The sequence below is a fragment of the Moschus berezovskii genome, chromosome 4 (assembly GCF_049115385.1).
Source record: "Moschus berezovskii isolate FMDL1 chromosome 4, NW_MosBer_1.0, whole genome shotgun sequence".
In the NCBI taxonomy this organism is placed as follows: Eukaryota; Metazoa; Chordata; class Mammalia; order Artiodactyla; family Moschidae; genus Moschus; species Moschus berezovskii.
The window spans coordinates 55,015,760-55,040,257 of record NC_142463.1 but is presented as its reverse complement, the minus strand read 5'-3'; the positions used below and the strand labels follow the sequence as shown (position 1 = coordinate 55,040,257).

General features: G+C 37.6%; 1 protein-coding gene across 2 annotated transcripts in view; it reads left to right on the top strand.

Moving 5' to 3' along the window:
• Nucleotides 1-24,498, top strand: part of USP33 (ubiquitin specific peptidase 33) — a 53,274-nt gene that overhangs the window by 5,448 nt on the left and 23,328 nt on the right. For both annotated transcript variants that reach the window (XM_055402122.2, XM_055402121.2), the window contains exons 2-8: nt 16,337-16,468; nt 16,676-16,729; nt 17,153-17,215; nt 18,383-18,535; nt 21,516-21,618; nt 22,361-22,430; nt 23,703-23,816. In XM_055402122.2, coding sequence (XP_055258097.1) covers nt 16,388-16,468; nt 16,676-16,729; nt 17,153-17,215; nt 18,383-18,535; nt 21,516-21,618; nt 22,361-22,430; nt 23,703-23,816 — 638 coding nt within the window. In that variant the 5' untranslated portion in view covers nt 16,337-16,387. The remainder of the gene's footprint in view (nt 1-16,336; nt 16,469-16,675; nt 16,730-17,152; nt 17,216-18,382; nt 18,536-21,515; nt 21,619-22,360; nt 22,431-23,702; nt 23,817-24,498) is intronic.

The window sequence follows — 24,498 nt, the reverse complement described above, 5'->3', positions numbered from 1 at the left end:
TGACTATACTTGGCCATTATTGGACGTTTTTTTTTTTTTTTTTTTATGGCAAATGCTGATTAATGTTTACACATCTCAACTAAGGAATTTTATTTAAAGCTAGATTGCTAGATTAGAGCTATGCAGTTTGGCTGATTTACTGTGGCAGTGTTAAGTAAGATAAGGTTCTAGAACAAATAGATTGCAAGTGGAGAAATCAGGAGATTATATAGTTCTGTTAGATAGTTCAGTTGCTCGGTTGTGTCTGACTCTTTTGCGACCCCATGAACCGCAGCACGCCAGACCTCACTGTCCATCACCAACTCCTGAAGTTTACCCAAACTCATGTCCGTTGAGTTGGTGATGCCATCCAACCATCTCATCCTCTGTCATCCCTTTTTCCTCCTCCCCTCGATCTTTCCCAGCATTAAGGTCTTTTCAAATGAGTCAGCTCATCGCATCAGGTGGCCAAAGTATTGGAGTTTCAGCTTTAGCATCAGTCCTTCCAGTGAACACCCAGGAATGATCTCCTTTAGGAAGGACTGGTTGGATCTCCTTGCAGTCCAAGGGACTCTCAAGAGTCTTCTCCAACACCACAGTTCAAAAGCATCAATTCTTCAGAGCTCATCTTTCTTTATAGTCCAACTGTCACATCCATACATGACTACTGGAAAAACCATAGCCTTGACTAGGTGGACCTTTGTTGACAAAGTAATGTCTCTGCTTTTTAATATGCTGTCTAGGTTGGTCATAACTTTCCTTCCAAGGAGTGTCTTTTAATTTCATGGCTGCAGTCACCATCTGCAGTGATTTTGGAGCCCCCCCAAATACAGTCAGCCACTGTTTCCCCATTTATTTGCCATGAAGTGATGGGACCAGATGCCATGATCTTTGTTTTCTGAATGTTGAACTTTAAGCCAACTTTTTCACTCTCCTCTTTCACTTTCATCAAGGGGATCTTTAGTGCTTTTTCACTTTCTTCCATAAGGGTGGTGTCATCTGCATATCTGAGGTTATTGATATTTCTCCCAGCAATCTTGATTCCAGCTTGTGCTTCTTTCAGCCCAGCGTTTCTCACGATGAACTTTGCGTATAAATTAAATAAGCAGGGTGACAGTATACAGCCTTGACGTATTCCTTTTCATATTTGGAACCAGTCTGTTGTTCCATGTCCAGTTCTAACTGTTGCTTCCTGACCTGTATACGGGTTTCTCAAGAGGCAGGTCAGGTGGTCTGGTATTCCCATCTTTTCAGAATTTTCCACAGTTTATTGTGATCCACACAGTCAAAGGTGTCAATAAAGCAGAAATAGATGTTTCTCTGGAACTCTCTTGCTTTTTCGATAATCCAGCGGATGTTGGATCATACAGTTCATACAGTTCTCTTAGTAGACTTAATAAGCCTGTCATTAATTAGACCGTTAAGGATCAAAGGGACAGATGTATGTGTGTGTGCATGTGTGTGTGCTCAGTCATGTCCAGCTCTTTGCGACCCCAAGGACTGTAGCCTACCAGGCTCCTCTGTCTGTGGAATTTTCCAGGCAGGAACCCACAGGAGTGGATTGCCATGTCTTTCTCCAGGGAATCTTCCTGACCCAGGGATAGAACTGGTGTCTCTTGCATCTCCTGCTTTGGCAGGTGGATTCTTTACCACTCACACCATCTGGGAAGCCCGATGTTTTTAGGAAGAGGAAAATTAGATTAATACTAAATTTCTTTTTCTGTTTTACAGTTTGAAGGAAAATTAAGAATGATTAAGGAAAGCGTTATAACACTGTGAGATCTGTGCGAAGATTTTAAAGAGTTTGTGTTTGCTAGAATATTTGTTTAAAAGACAAGAAACAGTTCTTAAAAGTTAGTCCTCAACAGCAGATTTTATAAATTAAAAGTATCCACAGACACTTAGAAGAAATCCAAATCTTTCTGCTTATTATTGTACTCTTTTCACTGATACTTCCATTGTCAATATTTTTGGCTTGCTTTTGTTGGGTAGCAAGTTTCTTCTGTTGTAAATATGGAAAAATTAGCTATAAGCTTATTGCGTTGAAATAATTTTTAAACCTAATATTTAAAATAGTACAGTTGAACTATTCAGATTAGTTGTAGTAATGGAACAGTTGTGTAGGCTGAAACTGACAGACAAATCAATTTTTCTGTAGTCAGAGAATATTAGAACTGATTTTGGGCCAAAATGCTGTCCTTTGAAACACCTAACGGTTGGGCTTCCAGCCTCTGTGTGTAACAGTGATGGGGAATATCCTACTTTCCAGAGCTTTTTTGGTTGGGGAGTGGTGACATATGGTGAGGCTTGCAGGATCTTTGATCCCCAGCCAGGGATTGAACCAAGGCCTAGGCAATAAAAGTGCTGAGTGCTAATCACTGGACCTCCAGGAACTCCCCTCTAGTCCTCCAGCTTTTGCCTTCTGCTGTCTAACTATTCATACTTGTGATTTTTCCTGATAAATAGCTAGCATTTATTGAGTGCTTACTGTCACTCTGTTCCAAGTAATTTATATCAATATATGTTAACATATGTGTTATACCCACAACTTCACAAGGTAGACTTTTGTTATTATGTCAGTTTTATGGTTAAGGGAACTGAGGAACAGAGAAGTGACTTAACACTTGTCCCAAACCTAGGACATCGTGGAGCTTGGATTTGAACCAGGGCTTTAATTAGGCTTGCTTTGGCAACTTTACTTTTAGCCATAGTGTTGTCTTATTATGATACAATTTTCATATTATTTAAGACTGTGGAAGGCATTTGTATTCTGTAGCTTTTAGTATTCTTTGTAAATAATACATTGGAGATATAATCTACTTAGTTTATAAGTACAGTAAAACCAGCTACTCTTTTTGTTCTGAAACCTGTTGCTCTGTTGATAAATTGAGCAAGAACTGTACTGTTGTTTCATTCATCTTCTGTAGCATCTAGAATCTAAATACTTGAAACCCTTTTCTGGCCTTACTTTAGACTGTAGACTCTTTGAATCCCAATATAGAATATTACATTCATCCTTGTTAATTTTAGCTCACTTTCCTAAATAAACTTTTTTTGGTAAAATTATTTTTATAATTAGATTTCACTAGCCTGCCTTCTGTGTCTTTATTCATATTTTTGTTAAAAATATTTAAGAGTTCTGCCATCTGCTGTTACAGACTTTATTCTGGATTCATATTAATCTTCTGTGTAGCTAATAAATTACCAGCTAGTTCTCCTGACATAAATTTTTTTCCTCACAGTTTCTTGACTCTGATTCTTTATAAATAGCTTTATGTTTTAGAATAGACTTGATATTCAGTAGCTAAGTTGTGTCCCATTCTTTGTAACCCCATGGACTACAGCACACCAGGCTTCCCTGTCCTTCACTATCTCTGGTAGTTTGCTCAAACTCATATCCATTGAGTTGGTGATGCCATCCAACCATCTCATCCTCTGTCGCCTCTTCTCCTCCTGCCCTCAATCTTTCCCAGCCTTGGGGTCTTTCCCAGAGTTGGGTCTTTGCATCAGGTGGCCAAAGTATCAGAGCTTCAGCTTCAGTATCAGTTTTTCCAATGAATATTCAGGGTTGATTCCTTTAGGATTGACTGGATTGATCTTGCTATCCAAGGGACTCTCAAGAGTATTCTCCAACATTACAGTTTGAAAGCATCAATTCTTTGGTGCCCAGCCTTCTTTATGGTCCAACTCTTACGCTTACACGGCGACTAGAAAAACAATGGCTTTGACTGTATGGATCTTAGTCAGCAAAAGGATGTCTCTGCCCTTTAATGTGCTGTCTAGGTTTGTCATGACTTCCCTCCCTGGTGACTCACATGATATAGAATTCACCTGCAATGCGGGAGACCTGGGTTCAATCCCTTGGTTGGAAAGATTCCCTGGAGGAGAGCATGGCAGCCTGCTCTAGTATTCTTGCCTGGAGAATCCCCGTGGACAGAGGAGCCTGGTTGGCTGTAGTCCATGAGGTCACAAAGAGTTGGACACGACTGAGTGATTAAGTGCACACACACTATGTTTGTCATACCTTTTCTTCCAAGGAGTGTCTTTTAATTTCGTGTCTGCAGTCACTGTCCACAGTGATTTTGGAACCCCAAAAATAAAGTTTGCCGCATCTATTTGCTGTGAAGTGATGGGACCAGATGCCATGATCTTGGAATAGGCTAGATAATGGATTACAGGCAGTTTTTCAATATTAAAATATTCTCCGTAGATTATCAACTATTAATACGTTTGATGTATAACAAATATTGATAACACTGGTCCCTATGCTTTTCCAGTATTAAAATTTGAATATCTACTGTTCTGTTAGTAGGATGACCAGGTTAGAATTTGGGGCCTGAAACTTGGAGATGGTACTGCTAAAATATCCCCCACCGCCTTAAAAGTCGAATCTTCAGAAGCAGTTTTAAATGTGTGGATGAGCAGTTGAGTCCTTGCCACAGCCGTACATCACACAGAATGAATGCTGTCGTTTCAGTCTAGAAGATTTTTCAGTTGTTGTTGTTGCCATCTTTATGACTGAGGAGATTTCAGATTGTCTAGGTGTGGTAGAAAGAGGGGAAAGTTGCCTGATAAAGATTGCAGATTGAGGTCAAATTATGGAAAGCTTTAATTTCCATGCAAAGTTTGATTTTTTTTTTTTTGCTCTGTAGTGATTCCCATGCTTTGATCCACAAGCTTCTAAAGGAGTCTCAGAGTTTTGTGGGTTCGAACTCATCTGTGGACTGAACAAATAGCTATTTCCTGTAGTTATTGTTTTTACTGCTTTCACATTGCTTGTCTTTTCTAATGTCTAGTTCCTGTCTCCCTTGAACAAACTTTCAGACCAGAATGAAAGCATGCATGCCTTCTTTCTTTTGGTGTACACTTTTAGAGGAAATTGAAGTAGCTGATGACTCCTGTTGTCTTACCTTCCTTTATCTGAATGCCTTACTCTCAATGTTCTTTATCAACAGAAGGAAAAAGAATGACTTTGTAACCATAGTGAATTAACTAAGTAAAGCTAAATAACTACAATATTAAGGGCCTTCTATTTTGATAGTGTTGTCTTTAATTATAGAGAATACTAAATAGCCTTGATACAAATAGCTTATTTTTTTTGCAAGTGTTAGTTCTCATTAAGTTGTTTAAATACCAGAACATTAATTGCAAGACAAGAGAGAACTAATCTTTCCCTAGTCACCTTTTCTTCTTTGCTCTGAGGCAACATTCAGAGTACATAACCTTCAAGGCTATATTTTTGTGCTTTTACAGTGGATGTGTATATACAGATAGGTACAATGTACTATTGTTATACATGTTTTGGTTTTTTTTTTAGTTGAACTTTTTCTTTTTTTTTAATTGAAGTATAGTTAATTTACAATGTTGTATTAGTTTCTGGTGTACAGCAAAGTGATTCTGTTATACATATGCATTCTTTTCCATCTTGTTTTCCATGATAGTTTATTACAAGATAATATAGTTCTCTGTACTACACAGTAGGACCTTGCTTATCTATTTTACATATAGTACTTTGTATCTGCTAATCCCAAACTCCGAATTTATCTCTTTCTCATGTTTTAAATATTTACTTCAGTAGTATCATAGAGAATGTAACATTGTGCATCTTCCTTTTTTTCCATTCAACATTATGTCCTTTAGATCTATGAAAAGTGAAAGTGAAATCACTCAGTTGTGTACAACTCTTTGGGACCCTGTGGACTGTAGCCTATGAGGTTCCTCCATCCATGGAATTTTCCAGGCAAGAGTGCTGAAGTGGGTTGCCATTTCCTTCTCCAGGGGATCTTCCTGACCCAGGGATCAAACCTGGATTTCCTGCATTGCAAGCAGACACTTTTACTGTCTGAGCCACCAGGGAAGCTCCTTTAGATCTATGCATGTTGATAAATTATCCATCCAGTTCATGATGGATAATAACAAGTTAAACTGTTATGTAATATTAAATCGTGTGTGTATTCATTCTTATATTGATGGACTTAAAACATTTTACCATCAAAAGTGAGATTTAAAGAAAAAAGTGAGATTACATACTATCTAGAAAGCACTGAGGAGAATATTTCTATCTTATTGGCAGACATTGGTATTTAGAGGAAAATCTATAGTTTAAATACTTTTATTATTAACTAAATAAAGCTAAAGGAATTCAGTACCTATACTTAGGGATTAACAAAATAAAACAGAAACCAATTAGGACATGGGGATTAAAGATAAAACTGTAATTAATGGAATTGCAAATAGCAAAACAAAAACAGTTGGAAGGATAAATCCCAGAGCTGGTTCTTTACAAGGACTGATGAATTATTAATAGATAAACCTCATATAAGGGGAAAAAAATCAGAGTAAAAATATGCAGTATTAAGAATGAGAAAGGAAACATCATAGATACCCAGATATAGGAGGGATTAATGGAATCATATTCAAACCTTCAGAATATTACATGTTATGCCATGATGCCAAAGTTGAAAATTGAGATAAGTGGATAATTTTATAGCAAAATATAAATTAGTAGGATTGATGCAAGAAGTGGAAAACTTGAATTGACCAATTCTCCATCAGGGATTGAAAAGGCCGTTGAAAGTTGGTCCTTAAACGAGGCAGCATAGCAGATGGTTTCACAGCTGACTTTCATTTAATTTATAAACACCATATCATAAAACTGTATTCTATGTTATTGAGGATGCAGAACTACTCAGTGCATTCTGGGAAGCACACATACTTTTATCCTGAATAAAAGTACTGCTTCCCTGGCAGTCCAGTGGTTAGGATTCTGTCCTTCCACTACAGGGTGCATGGGTTCAATTCCTGTTTGGGAGCTAAGATCGCACAGGTCCTGCATCTTGGCCAGAAAAGGGGGGGAAAAAAAAACCTACCAAAAAGGATCAGTCTTGTTTCTAGAAATGCAAAATTTCTAAATACAATATTAGCCAATAGAATTTAGATATGATGTAACTGACTAATTACATATTTTGACTCAATAGGATATATTGCATCAGTGCAAAGATCATTAGTATTAAATTTGTTAACATAATAGATAGAATCAACAAATTAAACCAAGGATATAGTAAGCCATCAGTAGCTGCTGAAAAGGCATTTCATAGAGTTCATTGAGACCATTTCTAACTAATACGATACTGTAAATCAACTAAACTGCAGTTTTTAAATAGACCATTTCAAATTTTTAAAATGTAAGCAAATTAAGAATTGAAAGAATTGATAGAAAATACCCTGAATGGCAAAACATTAATATAAGGTCCCTGACATAGATGCTCACATCACCTTTATATTCAAATTGCCTTTAGAGATTCTAATAGATGCATTAAAACAGTAAAATTAAATAACTGACTTTAATATTGGAACATAAGAGGTAAAATTATCAGATTTCCTAGTATATTTAGAGAATAGCCAAGGAAGCTGAAATGGAACAGTGAAGGAAGTGTGTCAGCTATTCTGTATAGAATATTGTAGTCTCTAAATTAGATTAATATAGTATGGGCATAGACAGATCAGTTAGAAAATATGTATAGAAATATGTGCAGATTTCGCAGAGAGTCGGACACGACTGAGCGACTGAACTGAACTGAACTGAAAGATAATGTTACAGTTCAGTAGGAAATGGGTTCAGTTCAGCTCAGTTGCTCAGTCGTGTCCGACTCTTTGCGACCCTGTGGACTGAAGTGTGCCAGGCTTCCCTGTCCATCACCAACTCCTGGAGTTTACTCAAACTCATGTCCATAGAGTCGGTAATCCATCTCATATCATACTCTGTCCAACCATCTCATCAAACCATCCAACCATCTCATCCTCTGTCCTCTCCTTCTCCTCCCGCCTTCAATCTTTCCCAGCATCAGGGTCTTTTCAAATGAGTCAGCTCTTCATGAGGTGGCCAAAGCATTGGAGTTTCAGCTTCAATATCAGTCCTTCCAGTGAACACTCAGGACTGATCTTTAGGATGGACTGATTGGCTCTCCTTGCAATCCAGAGGACTCTGAAAAGTCTTCTCCAACACCTCAGTACAAAAGCATCAATTCTTCAGCGCTCATCTTTCTTTATAGTCCAACTGTCACATCCATACATGACCACTGGAAAAACCATAGCTTTGACTAGACGGACCTTTGTTGGCAAAGTAATGTCTCTGCTTTTTAATATGCTATCTAGGTTGGTCATAAGTTTCCTTCCAAGGAGCAACCGTCTTAATTTCATGGCTGCAGTCACCATCTGCAGTGATTTAGATTATGTAGTAAATGGCACGGATATAAATGTCTGCCCATCTGGAAGAAAATAAATCTGGGTTCCTGTCTTAAGATAACCTCCTGATAGATTAAAGCCTTGTTTAAAAAAAATTTAAGGCTATTCTATAGTTTTAGCTCTATAAATTAGGGTGAAGGAAACCTTAAGATTAGAAACTCAGAAGCTGTTATAAAATAAGAGATGTATCTGATTTTATTAAAAATTAATACTTTTAATGATAAAGCATACCATAAGAAGGTTAATAATAGTTTTGATCGTAAGATAAGCATAGACTAATGGAATAGCATAGAGCCCAGAAATAATGCACACATATGTGATCAATTTTTAAAAAAACTTCAGCTTATTATTAAGGTATAATTGACAAAAATTAATATTTTTAAGGTATATAATGTGGTGGTTTCATATAAATATACACTGGAATTACCGCAATCAAGCTATTAGCATTTGTTACTTCACATAGTTAACTTTTTTTTTCCCTTGTCACCCCTACTCCTTCCCCTCTGGCAGCTGCCTGTTCTCTGTTTTTTTTGAATCTGTTTCGGTTTTGCTTTTTAGATTACACATACATGTATTTGTCTTTATCATTCTGATTTACCTTACTTGGCATAATACCCTCTAGGTCCATCCATGTAGTCACAAATGCAAGATTTCATTCTTTCTTTTAAGGCTGAGTAGTATTCAAGTGTGTGTGTGTGTGTGTGTGTGTGTGTGTGTGTGACATATTCTTTATCTGTTCTGTTTATGGACCTTAAGGTTGCTTCCATATTTTGACTGTTACATTAACATTATTGGCTGTCAGGTTCTGCCTCTTGTAAAGGTTGCCAGTCAAGAGTGGAGTTTTGGGGCTTCCCTGGTGATCCAGTGGCTGAGACTCCATGCTCCTAATGCATGAGGCTTGGATTCAATCCCTGGTTAGGGAACTAGCTCCCACATGCTGCAACTAAGACCCAATACGCAGCCAAATAAAATACATACATACATATATATATATATTTTTTTTTTTTTGAAAAGAGTAGAGGTTTGTTTCCTATGGACCTCCATCTCTTCTGTACTCAAGCCCTAGTTGGCCTTCAGGGCTAGATGTTCTGGGGCGTGTTTTCCCTTTGCAGAACCCTTGGCCTGGAGAGCCCAGTGTGGAGATCACATCCTTTACTCCTTAGGCAGAAACTCAGCAGTTGTGATTATTCTCCTTTTTGTGGGTTGCCTGCCCAGGTGTGTGGATCCTGACTACATTGCATCTCTGCTCCTTCTGTCCATTTCATGGTTCCTTCTTCATGTCTTTAGTACTGAAAAATCTTTTCTGCTTGCCTTCAGGTCATTCTCACCTATAGTTGCTCTGTAAATAGTTGTGATTTTCATGTGCAGGTGAAAGGAGGTGAACTCAAAATCCTATTTCACTATCTTAGTAAGGTATCCCTGGACAAATGTTTTTTGATGAGTGCCAAGACCATTCAGTGGGGAAAATAACAGTCTTTTCAAGAAAGGGTATTGGGTAAACTATATTCAGAAGCAAAAATACAGCATTGGATCTTTACCTCACCCAAACATACAAAAATTAACTTTAGTGGATCAAAGGCATAAACATAAGAACTAAAACACTTAGAAGAAAGCAGAGAGGGAAACTTTGTGACATTGGATTTGTCAGTGATTTCTTGGATATGACACTAAAAGCACAGGTCACAAAAGTTAATAGATAAATTGAACTGTATCAAGTTAGAAATTATCATGCATCAAAGGACACAGTCAAGAGAGTGGAAAGGCCACCTATGGAATGGGTAAAAATATTTGCAAATCATATATCCAATAAGGAGTTAAATATCCAGAGTATATAAAGGATTCCTACAACTCAACAACAAAAAAGCAAACAATTAGATTAAAAAAATGACTCAGGTACTTGAATAGACATTTCTCCAAAGAAGGTATATAAATAACAACCTTACAAGCTAACAAGCACGTGAAAAGATCTCAACATTAGTAATTATGGAAATGCAAATCAAAACCACAGTGGAGGGACTTCTTTTGTGGTCCAGTGGCTGACTTGAGCTCCCAATGCAGGGGGCCAGGTTCAATCCTGGTCAAGGAACTAGATCTCAAATGACACCGCTAGAAAGATCTCATGTACCACAATTAAGACCCAGCACAGCCAAGTAAATGAATGAAAATAGATATCACCACAATTGAATATTAATCAAACTGTGAAAGGAAGTTCCTGCCCATGCTGTAAAATCGATAAACTTTGAGGACATTATGCTAAATAAAATAAGCAAAACACAAAGAAAATACTATATTCCACTTGTGAAATACCCTGACTCATCAAAATTGTAGAGACAGAAAGTAAAATGGTGGTTGCCAGTGGTTAGTGGGAGGGGGAATGGAGAACTGCTGTGTAATGCTGTAGAGTTTCACTTTGCATTATGAAATGACTTCTGGAAATTGATTACCCAACAGTGTGAATATACATAATGTTACTGAACTGTACATTTAAAAATGATTAGGATAAACATAATAGACAAATAAGAGAAGGGAATGACAGAGGATGAGGTGGTTGGATGGCATTACCAACACCAAGGACATGAATTTGAGCAAGCTCCGAGAGAATAGTGAAGGACGGGGTGCCTGGAGTGCTGCAGTGCATGGGGTCGCAAAGAGTTGGCCACAACTTAGCAGCTGAACAATAATAGACAAATAGTTTGAAAAAAATGGTTGCAGTGTAGAAGACAGGATTCCTTTTACAAGAAGAAGTTATCAGCTCAACTGTAAGAAGGGCAAAAGATTTAAAGAACCGTTAAAGAAAATTAATAAAACTAGAAGGCTATAAAATTGATGAAAAGACACTCAGTCTATTCTCACAGGTTGTCAAGGTAATGCAAATTAAAGAATCTCATGCTCCACTGACTGAGCTAGCCAGTCGTGTCTGGGCAATGCAAATGAAATACTAGTGAAATATAACAGCACACCCATCAAATGACAAAAGTTTAAAAAAAACCAGTAGTATCTGTTGCTAGTAGAGAAAATGGTGTTACTGTGCAGAAAATAGTATTCCTTTATGAGTGGAAATATGAGTTGTTATCGCATTTTTGGAAAGTAATCTTGCAAACTCTATTTTTATAAACTGGCCCATGTAATACAAATACAAATCTAATGGCACGCCCATTACATTTAGATGGATTTTTAAATGACAGCATATGGAAACAAAGGAAATGTCTATTATTAGAAGATTGATTGAGTGCATGTATCCATGTGTGAATGCATCTCACGTATATCCATGAAAAATTAGACTTAAGAGATTTTTAAAAAATATTATTGAAGAAAATAAAACAATGCCAATATTATTGATATTATGTATCTCTATTTGTATATGATTTATATGGAAATATATTGAAGCATACATACAGGTTTTATAGTGCAAGTCTGCTGGTGATAAATTCCTTCAGCTTTTGTATGACTAAAGATGTCTTTATTTTGCCTTTGTTTTCGAAAGATGTTTTCCTACGTATAGAATTCTTGGTTGATGGTGTTCTTTCAGTAGACTCTAAAGGTGTTGCTCCTCTGCCTTCTGGCTTATTTGTTTCTAGTTTACATTATGGATCTTTTGGGGCTGCTTTTAAGATGTCCTTTCTGTTACCAGTTTTAAGCTACTTGTTTTTGATATGCCATGGTATTATTTGTTCTTATGTTTTGTGTTGCTTCAGTTTGGAGGTTTTTCAGTTCAGTTCAGTCGCTCAGTCGTGTCTGACTCTTTGCAACCCCATGAACCACAGCACGCCAGGCCTCCCTGTCCATCACCAACTCCCAGAGTTTACCCAAACCCATGTGCATTGAGTCGGTGATGCCACCAGCCATCTCATTCTCTGTCTTCCCTTTCTCCTGCCCTCAATCTTTCCCAGCATCAGAGTCTTTTCCAATGAGTCAGCTCTTCGCATCAGGTGGCCAAAGTATTGGAGTTTGAGCTTCACCATCAGTCCTACCAGTGAACACCCAGGATTGATCTCCTTTAGAATGGACTGGTTGGATCTCCTTGCAGTCCAAGGGACTCTCAAGAGTCTTCTTCAACACCACAGTTCAAAAGCATCAATTCTTCTGCCCTCAGTTTTCGTCACAGTCCAACTCTCACATCCATACATGAGTACTGGAAAAACCATTCAGTTCAGTTCAGTTCAGTCGCTCAGTCGTGTCCGACTCTCCGTGACCCCATGAATCACAGCACACCAGGCCTCCCTATCCATCACCAACTCCCTGAGTTCACTCAAACTCATGTCCACAGAATCGGTGATACCATCCAGCCATCTCATTCTTGGTCGTCCCCTTCTCCTCCCACCCCCAACCTTTCCCAGCATCAGAGTCTTTTCCAGTGAGTCAACTTGTCGCATGAGGTGGCCAAAGTATAGGAGTTTGAGCTTTAGCATCAGTCCTTCCAATGAACACCCAGGATCGATCTCCCTTAGAATGGACTGGTTGGATCTCCTTGCGGTACAAGGGACTCTGAAGAGTCTTCTCCAACACCACAGTTCAAAAGCATCAATTCTTCGGCGATCAGCCTTCTTCACAGTCCAACTCTCACATCCATACATGACCACGGGAAAAACCATAGCCTTGACTAGACGGACCTTGGTTGGCAAAGTAATGTCTCTGCTTTTTAATATGCTGTCTAGGTTGGTCATAACTTTCCTTCCAAGGAGTAAGCATCTTTTAATTTCATGGCTGCAGTCACCATCTGCAGTGATTTTGGAGCCCAGAAAAATAAAGTCTGACACTGTTTCCCCATCTATTTGCCATGAAGTGATGGGACTGGATGCCATGATCTTAGTTTTCTGAATGTTGAGCTTTAAGCTAACTTTTTCACTCTCCTCTTTCACTTTCATCAAGAGGCTTTTGAGTTCTTTTTCACTTTCTGCCATAAGGATGGTGTCATCTGCGTATCTGAGGTGTTTGATATTTCTCCCGACAATCTTGATTCCAGCTTGTGCTTCCTCCAGCCCAGTGTTTCTCATGATGTACTCTGCATATAAGTTAAATAAGCATGGTGACAATATACAGCCTTGACGTACTCCTTTTCCTATTTGGAACCAGTCTGTTGTTCCATGTTCAGTTCTAACTGTTGCTTCCTGACCTGCATACGGGTTTCTCAAGAGGCAGGTCATGTGGTCTGGTATTCCCATCTCTTTCAGAATTTTCTACAGTTTATTGTGATCCACACAGTCAAAGGCTTTGGCATAGTCAATAAAGCAGAAATAAATGTTTTTCTGGAACTAGAGGGTAAATCTGGTGCTTGTTACTCCATTGTGGTTGGAAATGGGAGTAATTGGCTAAGAGGGAAAAGATGATTCAACCTCACAAGGAAGTGAGAGGTGGGTGGGAAGCCCTCCCCCATACATAAATTAAAAATGGAAAATATTAGCAATTATTTAAATTTAGTTTTGGGGTTTTTTTTGGCTGTACTGTACAGAAGATGAGATGTTAGTTCCCCAGCTGGGGATCCAGAACCATACTCCCTGCCTTAGGAGCTTGGAGTTCTATCCACTTGACTGCCAGGCAAGTCCCAGCAATTACTTCATGCTATGAAAGCAAGGAGCATGGCTTATTTGATATTGTGTAGTAATGGGATCGGAGAAGGCAATGGCAAGCCACTCCAGTACTCTTGCCTAGAAAATCCCATGGATGGAGGAGCCTGGTAGGCTGCAGTCCGTGGGGTCGCTAAGGGTCGGACATGATTGAGCGACTTCACTTTCCCTTTTCACTTTCACACATTGGAGAAGGAAATGGCAACCCACTCCAGTGTTCTTGCCTGGAGAATCCCAGGGATGGGGGAGCCTGGTGGGCTTCCGTATGTGGGGTCACACAGAGTCGGACACGACTGAAGTGACTTAGCAGCAGTAGCAGCAGTAATGGGATATTTAGAAATCATGACTTAATCAACATTAACTTCAGAGTGATTCCTGTTGTATTTTGTAGGTTGTAGTGTAATATTGGACTTATTAAAATGATTTGGTTTGAGAGAACCTTTTTAATATATTTACTAATGCGTCAATATTTCAGCACATTTGTAAGTGTTTTAAAATAAATGTACACAATTATAAATGTGCTGATATTAACACATTCAGTTCAGTTGCTCAGTCGTGTCCGACTCTTTGCGACCCTATGAATCACAGCACGCCAGGCCTCCCTGTCCATCACCAACTCCCGGAGTTCACTCAAACTCATGTCCATCGAGTCGGTGATGCCATCCAGCCATCTCATTCTCTGTCGTCCCCTTCTCCCGCCCCCAATCCTTCCCAGCATCAGAGTCTTTTCCAGTGAGTCAACTCGTTGCATGAGGTGGCCAGAATATTGGAGTTTCAGCTTTAGTATCAGTCCTTCCAATGAACACCCAGGATTGATCTCCTTTAGGATGGACTGGTTGGATCTCCTTGCAGTCCAAGGGACTCTCAAGAGTCTTCTCCAGCACCACAGTTCAAAAGCATCAATTCTTCGGCAATCAGCCTTCTTCACAGTCCAACTCTCACATCCATACATGACCACTGGAAAAACCATAGCCTTGTTAGCAAACATAATTAAACAAAAAGATTCATCAAATCAAATATTTAAGGGCTTCCCTGGTAACTCAGGTGATCCGCCTGCAGCACAGGAGACATGGGTTTGATCCCTGGGTCAGAAAGATCCCCTGGATAAGGGAAAGGCTACCCACTCCAGTATTCTGGCTTGGAGAATTCCGTGGACCGTGTAGTCTACTGGGTTGCAAAGAGTCAGACAAAACTGAGCAGCTTTCACTCTCGCTTTCAAGCTCTTTAAGTCTGGTCAAAGTCTCAACCTGGGATAACTTTGTTGCCTGCTGCTGCTCCTGCTGCTAAGTCACTTCAGTCGTGTCCGACTCTGTGTGACCCCATAGACGGAAGCCCACTAGGCTCCCCCATCCCTAGAGAATATAATTTTACACTGTGTAGTGACCTTGATGATTGAAGCTCAGGGTGGTAGTGAGGGAATTCTGGCAACTAGTGGGTAGAAGAAGGAATGTTATTAAGCTGTCTTGCAATGTACAGGGCACCCCCAGCTACAGAGAATTATCTGGCCTAAAGTGTGAGTGGTGTGGGGTGGAGAAACTGATACACACAGTGACTATCGAGGTATATTGTACCAAACTGTTTTATTTATATCATCAGTGGGGGCTGTTGCTAGTGTGAAAATAGTTTCCATCTGAATTCTTTTTCTTTTCATTCCAATTCTAGCCTAAGGGTTAATCTTTTTAAAAGAAAAATAGGGGATGTAAATACTTAAATAACCTGATGTTTTTTCCCTTTCATCTACCTCAAAAAATGAACTTGGAGAAGGGGGAAAAACAGCAAAAGTAGTGGAGAAACAAACTTACATTGACTCACAGTTGTCAATTTTAATAAAATGATTATTTATTAGTAGATAAACTTCCAGTGTTGAAAGTGAGTTCTGAAAATAACCTCAATGTATTTGAAAATATACAGTTTTGTAGGGCACTAGGTCTGGCTAGTCAAGGCTGTGGTTTTTCCAGTGGTCATATATGGATGTGAGAGCTGGACTATGAAGCAAGCTGAGCGCCGAAGAATTGATGCTTTTGAACTGTGGTGCTGGAGAAGACTCTTGAGAGTTCCTTGGACTGCAAGGAGATCCAACCAGTCCATTCTAAAGGAGATCAGTCCTGGGTGTTCATTGGAAGGACTGATGCTAAAGCTGAAACTCCAATACTTTGGCCACCTCATGCGACGAGTTGACTCACTGGAAAAGACTGATGCTGGGAGGGATTGGGGGCGGGAGGAGAAGGGGACGACAGAGAATGAGATGGCTGGATGGCATCACCGACTCGATGGACATGAGTTTGAGTGAACTCCAGGAGTTGGTGATGGACAGGGAGGCCTGGCGTGCTGTGATTCATTGGGTCACAAAGAGTCGGACATGACTGAACGACTGAACTGAGCAAAATTCAGTTGTGAAATTCAATTGTGAGAATAGGTTCATTGTATTTGAAAATATATACTTTTGTGGGGCAAACTTATAAACATGTATGCTTCTTATTTTGCCTTTTAATAATTTTTCATATATTAGCACTTTTAAAATTAACTTTTCTGGTCAATTTTTCTGTTAGGTGTTACCTCATTTGGAAAGCCTTGAGAAACAGGAAAACATTTCTAACAAAATGTCATCTTTTCGAAGTCATTGTCCACATTTGGATTCAGTTGGTGAAATAACTAAAGAAGATTTAATACAAAAATCTCATGTAAGATAGAGGGCTTTTTTTCCCTTCCTTTAAAAAACCATACTCATTTTTCTCTCAAACAAACATGTGGGATTCTTTTTTTTTTAAATAAATTACTACAATATCCTGTGTTCATGAATCCACATTTTTATGTATGATATTAGTGAATATATGTGTTTGGCCGTGTTAATGGAATGGTGATGTTTTATCTCTGCGATCTTCTCACAGGGTTCTTGTCAGGATTGTAAAGTCAGAGGACCAAACCTTTGGGCATGCCTGGAGGTATGTGTGTGTTTCTTCTCAAAAGTTTGATATTATAAAAATTTATATCTGAATAGGGTGAATTAGAAGATTTTTTTCACACAGGATTTCATAAATGAACGTACTTTAAAAAGATTGTTATTGATAATAAAAATTGAACTTTAAACTTTGGGTATTAACTACAATGCTTTTTTGCAGAGTTTAGTAAATCACTGAAATATTTTACACTTACTTTTTATTAGAGGTGACATATCTTTTAGCTTAAAAGTATACTGATTATATTCTTTTGTGCCTGGTATCTTTTGGTTAAAATAACTAAGTTTGGAAGTCATTTAATCTTAAGGTTAAAATGTGATCAGAACTTCATTGTAAATGTAATTGTAATGTTTATTATTGTAAATGTACGTTATAAAATGCCTTATTTTCCTTTTTATATATTTATAGAATAGGTGTTCATATGTTGGCTGTGGTGAATCACAAGTGGATCATAGCACCATACATTCTCAGGTATGTATATAGAAAAATTTCATGCCAGACATTTTTTAAATATAGCCTGAGGAAAAAGAAAAACCAATACAACATTATTAATTCAAGTTGTCATTCAAAATTTTGTCCTTTTATTCTTTTTTTAAAATAAGCAATGAGTTAAATCTTAGCTCATAAAAAGGTGGGGACGGGAATTGCTGGAAAGGTCAATATTAGGTAATGTGAGATGGTAATTAAAGTAGCAGTGATTTAAGAAATGTACCTCCAGGTGTATGGAGGTGCTCGCTGGAAATATTAGGATATGGAAGTTGAAGTCAAGACTAGAAGTCTAGGCTTCTGACAGGGCCCTGACTGACTTCAAGGCTCAACTCATGTTACCTTTTGCTCAACATCCTCCTTACTGGAGTCTCCTATCTGCATCACCTGGGTGGTTTGCTGCTCGTGTGTAATTCTGGCATGCTGCTTTTACAGATTAGATAGAGCTCCCATTCCAAAGTATACATTTCTTGAGAATGAACCATCTTTTTCATTTATATTTATCTCTACAGCATCAACTATTCTTGACAGGGTTCCTCAAGAAAATTGCTTAAGAATCTTAGGCATCTTCATACATAATTAATTTACTTCTCTTTGGTGCATCGACAATGATGGTGCTATGTGCCATTCTTGGGAGAACTGAGAAAATGGTTATTCAAATCATTTTCTGTAGGGCATTATTGTCTTGCAGAACTCCAGATGAGAAAGGCAAGAATTTCACATATCCACGATCATATATTCACTGTTGCTTGAGCTCTTTTGTGCTTTAATTCATGTCATTTGTATTCTTTTGCCATTCTGATGTACTTGAACACTTACTGTGCTATTGTCAGTTTTCTTGTATTATAATTACTTGCTAACTGCAAAGCAGACTCTCATAACAGCTCTTTGTTTAACTTTATACTGAATAGTGGTGAAAATAATAGAATAATTTTTGTAGTAGTCTTGGATATTGTTACTATTCACTAAAGTAGCTACTGCTAAAGCAGTAGTGGTTTATCTAAGTAATGTTTATTTGGTGCTCTGGTTTAAATCTCTTTTGAATATATTGTTATTCATTAAAGGCCAGCAGTTTATCTTCTATGATCTTTTGAAAGGCTTTCAAGTATAACTAATTTTTATTCCTCTTCTCTCTCTCATCAAATTATTTAGGAGACAAAGCATTATCTAACTGTGAACCTTACCACCCTTCGAGTATGGTGTTATGCTTGCAGCAAAGAAGTATTTTTGGATAGGAAATTAGGAACTCAGCCTTCATTACCTCATGTAAAACCACTTCACCAAATACAAGAAAATGGCGTACAGGTAATAATTTAAGTCCATGGAATTAAAATATTAAATATTTTCAGAAAATAATTTCAGAATTTATCATGTAGCTGAAATTTTAAAGAATCCTTCTTCACTTTTACTTTATCAGGTTTCCATAATGTGCCTTTTTTCCTGAAATGAGACACAGAATCTGACCTTTTTTCTTTTGTAGAATGATTAGGGTAAAATGGAATCTCACACGTGTCTAAAGATGGAAAAGCACCTTATAGGTTTTGAAAACTTAAGCAACTGGCTCTAGGAGAGATGATGGGCCTTCTTTGCTGCTAAGTCACTTCAGTCGTGTCTGACTCTGTGTGACCCCATAGACGGCCTCCTACCAGGCTCCCCCGTCCCTGGGATTCTCCAGGCAAGAACACTGGAATGGGTTGCATTCCTTCTCCAATGCAGGAAAGTGAAAGTGAAGTCGCTCAGTCGTGTCCGACTCTTAGCGACCTCATGGACTGCAGCCTATACCAGGCTCCTCCGTCCATGGGATTTTCCAGGCAAGAGTACTGGAGTGGGGTGCCACTGCCTTCATTCAACTGTCTTTTCCTCTTTTCCCTCCCTGCTTCACTCCCATGTCTATTATTGTGAACGTTTTACTAATTTATTGAAAACCACAATATATTAAAACTTAACATCAATCTTTGACTACAAAATATGTGTGAACTTGCAAAGATTGCTTACTTACATTTGAGAATTTTCAAGTTCTATAAAAATAGGAAAGGGAGGGACTTCCATGGCAGCCCAGTGATTAACACTCCATGCTTCCACTGTAGGGAGCATGGATTCGATTCCTGGTTGGGGAACCAAGATTCCACATGCCTCGCAGTGCCCCAGAGAAGGAAATAGGAGAGGAAAATGGAAAAATAAGAGTAGTTGGTGTCTGCTTATTCTAATTATCATTTGATCTGTTTTAGTTAACACATCAGTGAGGTTTTTTCCCTGTGGGTTATAGAAATTACAGTGTGTTTCTAGAATTGTGTTCTTTGATGCCAGTTCTTAAAGATTTTTTCTGTTGAATCTTTGTATTACATTCTGATGGTAGAAATTTGTGATAGTAAATTTGTTTGCCTCACATATAATATAACCTAAAGTGACTAGATTTTAGACAAGGTATACTTGTTGTGTTTCTAGTTTCACAGTTGAATGACTCTAGTTCATAAATGATCATTGCTATTTCTCTCCTGATACCTATTTATCATCCAGAAATACGTTTTTTGGTTTTGTTAATGCCATGGTAGTTTGAAAAGAAGTTTGTGTGAACCCTCTTATATTACTAACAAAAACGTGATAATTGAAAGTTTGATCACACGAGGAACTGATAACAATTTATATTAATCAAAGAATAAGTACAGGTAGTTCACGAAGAAGAAATCAAATAAAAACACATCAAGAAAATAATCATCACTAAAGAAAAATGTTAAAACAGCCATCTGCCATTTCTACCTGATAGATTATAATTGCAGCTCTTTTTTTTAAAGAAGTGACTTTTTAATATATACATAACTTATTTATTCATTTATTATTTTATTTTTGGTTGCACTGGGTCTTCATTGCTATGAGAAGCCCACGCACCACAATGAAGAGTAGCCCCCGCTCATCACAACTAGAGAAAGCCCGTGCACGGTAACGAAGACCCAGTGCAACCTCTTAATGAATGCTGAGTCTGGTTGAATAAGAATACTGATACTTTTCTGATAGCTTGTAAATAACTTTCTGGTGAGTTATTTTTATAACACATAAAAGACATGAATTTAATTTCATACAACTTCCCAGTGATCTTGTTAAAGAAATTGCTCAGAAGAAAAAGTTATTTGTACAGATTTCTTTAGTGATATAAAATTTATAGGCTATTTGAACCCAATTCATCAGAGCATTAATTACAAGTTAACAATATTGGAAATCAGTCAAATGTCATTAAGATTTTTCAAACAGTATTCTAGGAGGTAAGATTTTGAACGATTTTTTTCTAAAAACTGTTCTGCTGCTGCTGCTAAGTCACTTCAGTAGTGTATTACTCTGTGCAGCCCCATAGACGGCAGCCCACTAGGCTCCTCTGTCCATGGAATTCTCCAGGCAAGAGTACTGGGTGGGTTGACATTTCCTCTTCCAATGCATGAAAGTGAAAAGTGAAAGTGAAGTCACTCAGTAGTGTCTGACTCGTAGCGACCCCATGAACTACAGCCCCCCAGGCTCCTCCATCCATGGGATTTTCCAAGCAAGAGTACTGGAGTGGGGTGCCATTGCCTTATCTGAAAAACTGTTCTACTTCTCTGTATTTCAATACAACAAAGTGAGAACATGGGCCTTCCCAAATGTCTAGTATCTACAAATGCCAGGAAGGTAAAGTAAATGTATAAAGTGGGTGGGTATGAGTGCATATGCATGCCATGTGGAAGAGGAATAAGCTGTAAAGTTTGAGAACCAGAGCACGTGCTAAGTTGCATTCTGCTATTCAATTTCAGCCTCCCACTGATTTTTGCTAACTGGGTGCAATGTGCTTTGAGCTTCTTCTATTAGAAGAGAACTTGTAAAATTTGAGTTTTTTTTTTTAAATTTTAATTGGAGGATAATTGCTTTACAGTATTATGTTGGTTTTTGTCATGCAGCAGCAAAATTTGATTTTTTTTATGTGAGCTATCCCAGTGTTTAGAATGTTAGCTCAGAAGTTTTGCTTTTGTTTAGGTTTTTGGCCTTAAAAAAAAATTTTTTTTTTTTAATTTAAATAGTGTGGACTGGCATTTGACCAGCAAGTCACCAGTTGCAACCTCTTGAGTTAATCCAATTTTCAGGAATTAATTTTGGAATTTTAGAAAATATTTAAAACTATTTCATATGCATAAAAGAATGCAAAATAACTTCAGTAACAAGTATCAGGAGAGACTGTAGAAGTCTACACATCAGTTGAGTAAAATATTCTCTAAAAATTTAACCTAAGGATTTGTTTAAGCCTGCTATCTTTTCTGTTATCAAGGATTTTAAAATACCCAGTAACACAACATTAAAAACTCCTCTGGTTGCTGTATTTGATGATCTGGATATAGAAGTAGAAGAAGAAGATGAACTTAAGGCAAGAGGTAAAATAATTCTCCTATATAACACACTCCTTTGTATGCCATTGCCCATTTCTTTAGGGGACTATATTGTGAAAATTTCAAAGTCTAGAGGTGATAAGATAATTATAAAAATAAATTCTAGGAACCAAGCTATTTGTTAATGCTTTTTTTAAAAAAAATCACCAGTTTGTATAATTAATCTAGGTGTATTTTAAGTTCTAACTTTTTTTATTTACTGCATTATCCATCATTTGAAAATACCAAGGAAATATCCTTTTGTTTTTAATGATGCATGAGTGAAAATAATGCTAGCTGGCAATATTTGATTGTAAGAAATCAATAAAGTAATTGTATTATTTAAAAACTGAAATTTTACCTAGAAAAATTATTATTTATGAAAAAAGCAAACTGACAGTTTTGATACTTGGTTTCTCTGGCATCACTTTACTAAATCCCACGGTATAAACTATAAACTATCTGTATATATAGTTTTGTACAAACTTTTCTGTTTTATAATTCATATAAGGGAATCTTAGCCCATTAAGAGTATATCTAAATAATTTTCTGAAAATTATCACTTTGGTGTAAGTCTAACCCCTCTTTGAGTTATTCAAGTTGTTGCTATTTGTATTTCTATAATGTATTTTGTATTTCCTTACCATGGCTTAGTAACTGTAATAATTACCTAGTTATATACTTAGTGAACACTCATGAAGTTGAGTCATTGGATTATTGAATGATGACATAACATAATATTTAATAGGTCTTACAGGTTTGAAAAATATTGGAAATACTTGTTATATGAATGCAGCTTTGCAGGCTCTTTCTAACTGGTAAGTAGAGAAATTAATTTTGTTAGTATAGTTGTTTAAAGTTATTCTTGGAGCAGAAAACCATGAATGCTCTAGTATGCTTAGAAAAAAAAGAGAAGTGAAAGAGGGGAAAGAAAGAAATATACTCAATACAGTCATATTCAAAAGTTAATAATTATGTTCAGTCTCCCTAGCCAGCTGCTGCTGCTAAGTCACTTCAGTCGTGTCCGACTCTGTGTGACCCCATAGACGGCAGCCCACCAGGCTCCCCCGTCCCTGGGATTCTCCAGGCAAGAACACTGGAGTGGGTTGCCATTTCCTTCTCCAATGTGTGAAAGTGAAAAGTGAAAGTGAAGTCACTCGGTCATGTCTGACTCGTAGCGACCCCATGGACTGCAGCCTACCAGGCTCCTCTGTCCATGGGATTTTCTAGGCAAGAGTACTGGAGTGGCTTACCATTGCCTTCTCCGCCCTAGCCAGCAGTATCCCATTAATCCCTTGCTGTACCTCTTTGTCACCCCTCTCAACACGTGAAATGCCTTCACTTAAATTATCTGGATTAACTAAATGTACAAATGTTCCTGAAAAATTTTCCTCTTTCTTGTTAATTAACTCCTAAGGTAGAGTAAGCAAGAAACTGAGTTGGGACATAATCCATTGTTGTCCTGATAGGGTTACTACTCTGTGAGTGTGGTTTCCTAAGAATGCTGGTCCTGGCTGAGCTCCTAGGGAGTTGTACATCTTTGAGGAAGTTGTTTGTTTTTACATCTAGAAAAGGAGGAGCTTGAACTAATTCCTCTAATCACTTTTCGTTCAGAGATCCTAGGAAAGTATTTTATATTTTTCTGTAGGTGGAAAGTCTCTAATAAAGCAGTTAAGTTTTTTTTTTTTTTTCCCTCAATCTTAGTCCTGTGAAGCAGGTAGATGCAGTATGAAATGTTCTGTAGATGATCATCCAGGGAAGAGAGGGAAAGTCATGGAATCAAGTTCTGAGGAACCCTGATATTTAGACACCTGATTAGAGCAGAAAAAAATAATAAAGAGGGGAAAGAGTTGCCAGAGAGGTAAGGAACAAAAGTAGAAAAGTGATCTGACAGCATTGAGGACTCTAATGTTGTGGGTCAAATCTGCTGATGTGCTCAGCAAAATAATGAGGAAATGAATGTGAAGCTGTGAAAGGGAGCAAAGAGATAAGAGATACAGTGCTTTATTTGTCATAGTTCATTGAATGACTAGAAGTCAATCAGTATTAAGCTTTGACTCAATTATAAAACTTCTTTTTATTTAAACTAGCCCGCCTTTGACACAGTTTTTTCTTGATTGTGGAGGACTGGCTCGAACCGATAAGAAACCAGCTATTTGTAAAAGTTATCTCAAACTGATGACAGAGCTCTGGCATAAAAGCAGGTGTGTTCTTATTATGTTTATTTTCTTTATTATATTTTAAACTGAATAATGTAAATATTTGCATGTGCATTTAGAGAGATGTAAGAAGTAGAAGAGAGACAGATTGAGCCATTCAGTTTTGGCCACATTACATTTGACAGTGAACATCCAAATGAAGTATCTGGACTGGAGATAAAATGTTAAATTGCTGCAGTGGCTATTACACTTCTGAATTTTGTAGACATTCTCACAATGCTAAAATCAGCCATAGAGACATATATGAATGTTTATTTTTCTGCTTATATTTATTCTTACTCTTCTAAGCGTAGCATTAGAAGAGCGATTGTCTGCTATAAAGTTTTTTGTATTAGAACTCTTAGTCGTTTATCCCTATTGGGTATTACCTTTCTCTAATGTTTCCAAGTTCCTTACTCTATAGCTAGAACTTGCCCTTAACTGCTGTGTTTAAGTTTCTTTGCTCTGAAACTATGAATTTCATATACTTGGAAGTTTACTAAACTTCAGAAGTGTCATAGTACAGGATTCTAGATGATTAAATCTCTTATGGTTTACTTTTCATTTTTGTTTTCATGGGTATTTGATAACTGGTTTAAAATTTTTATTTAGGTAGTGTACTAGGTATCCTTATCTTAATTTTGGCAGGAATTTTAAGTAATTAAAATATTTTAAGTAGTATTTTTTG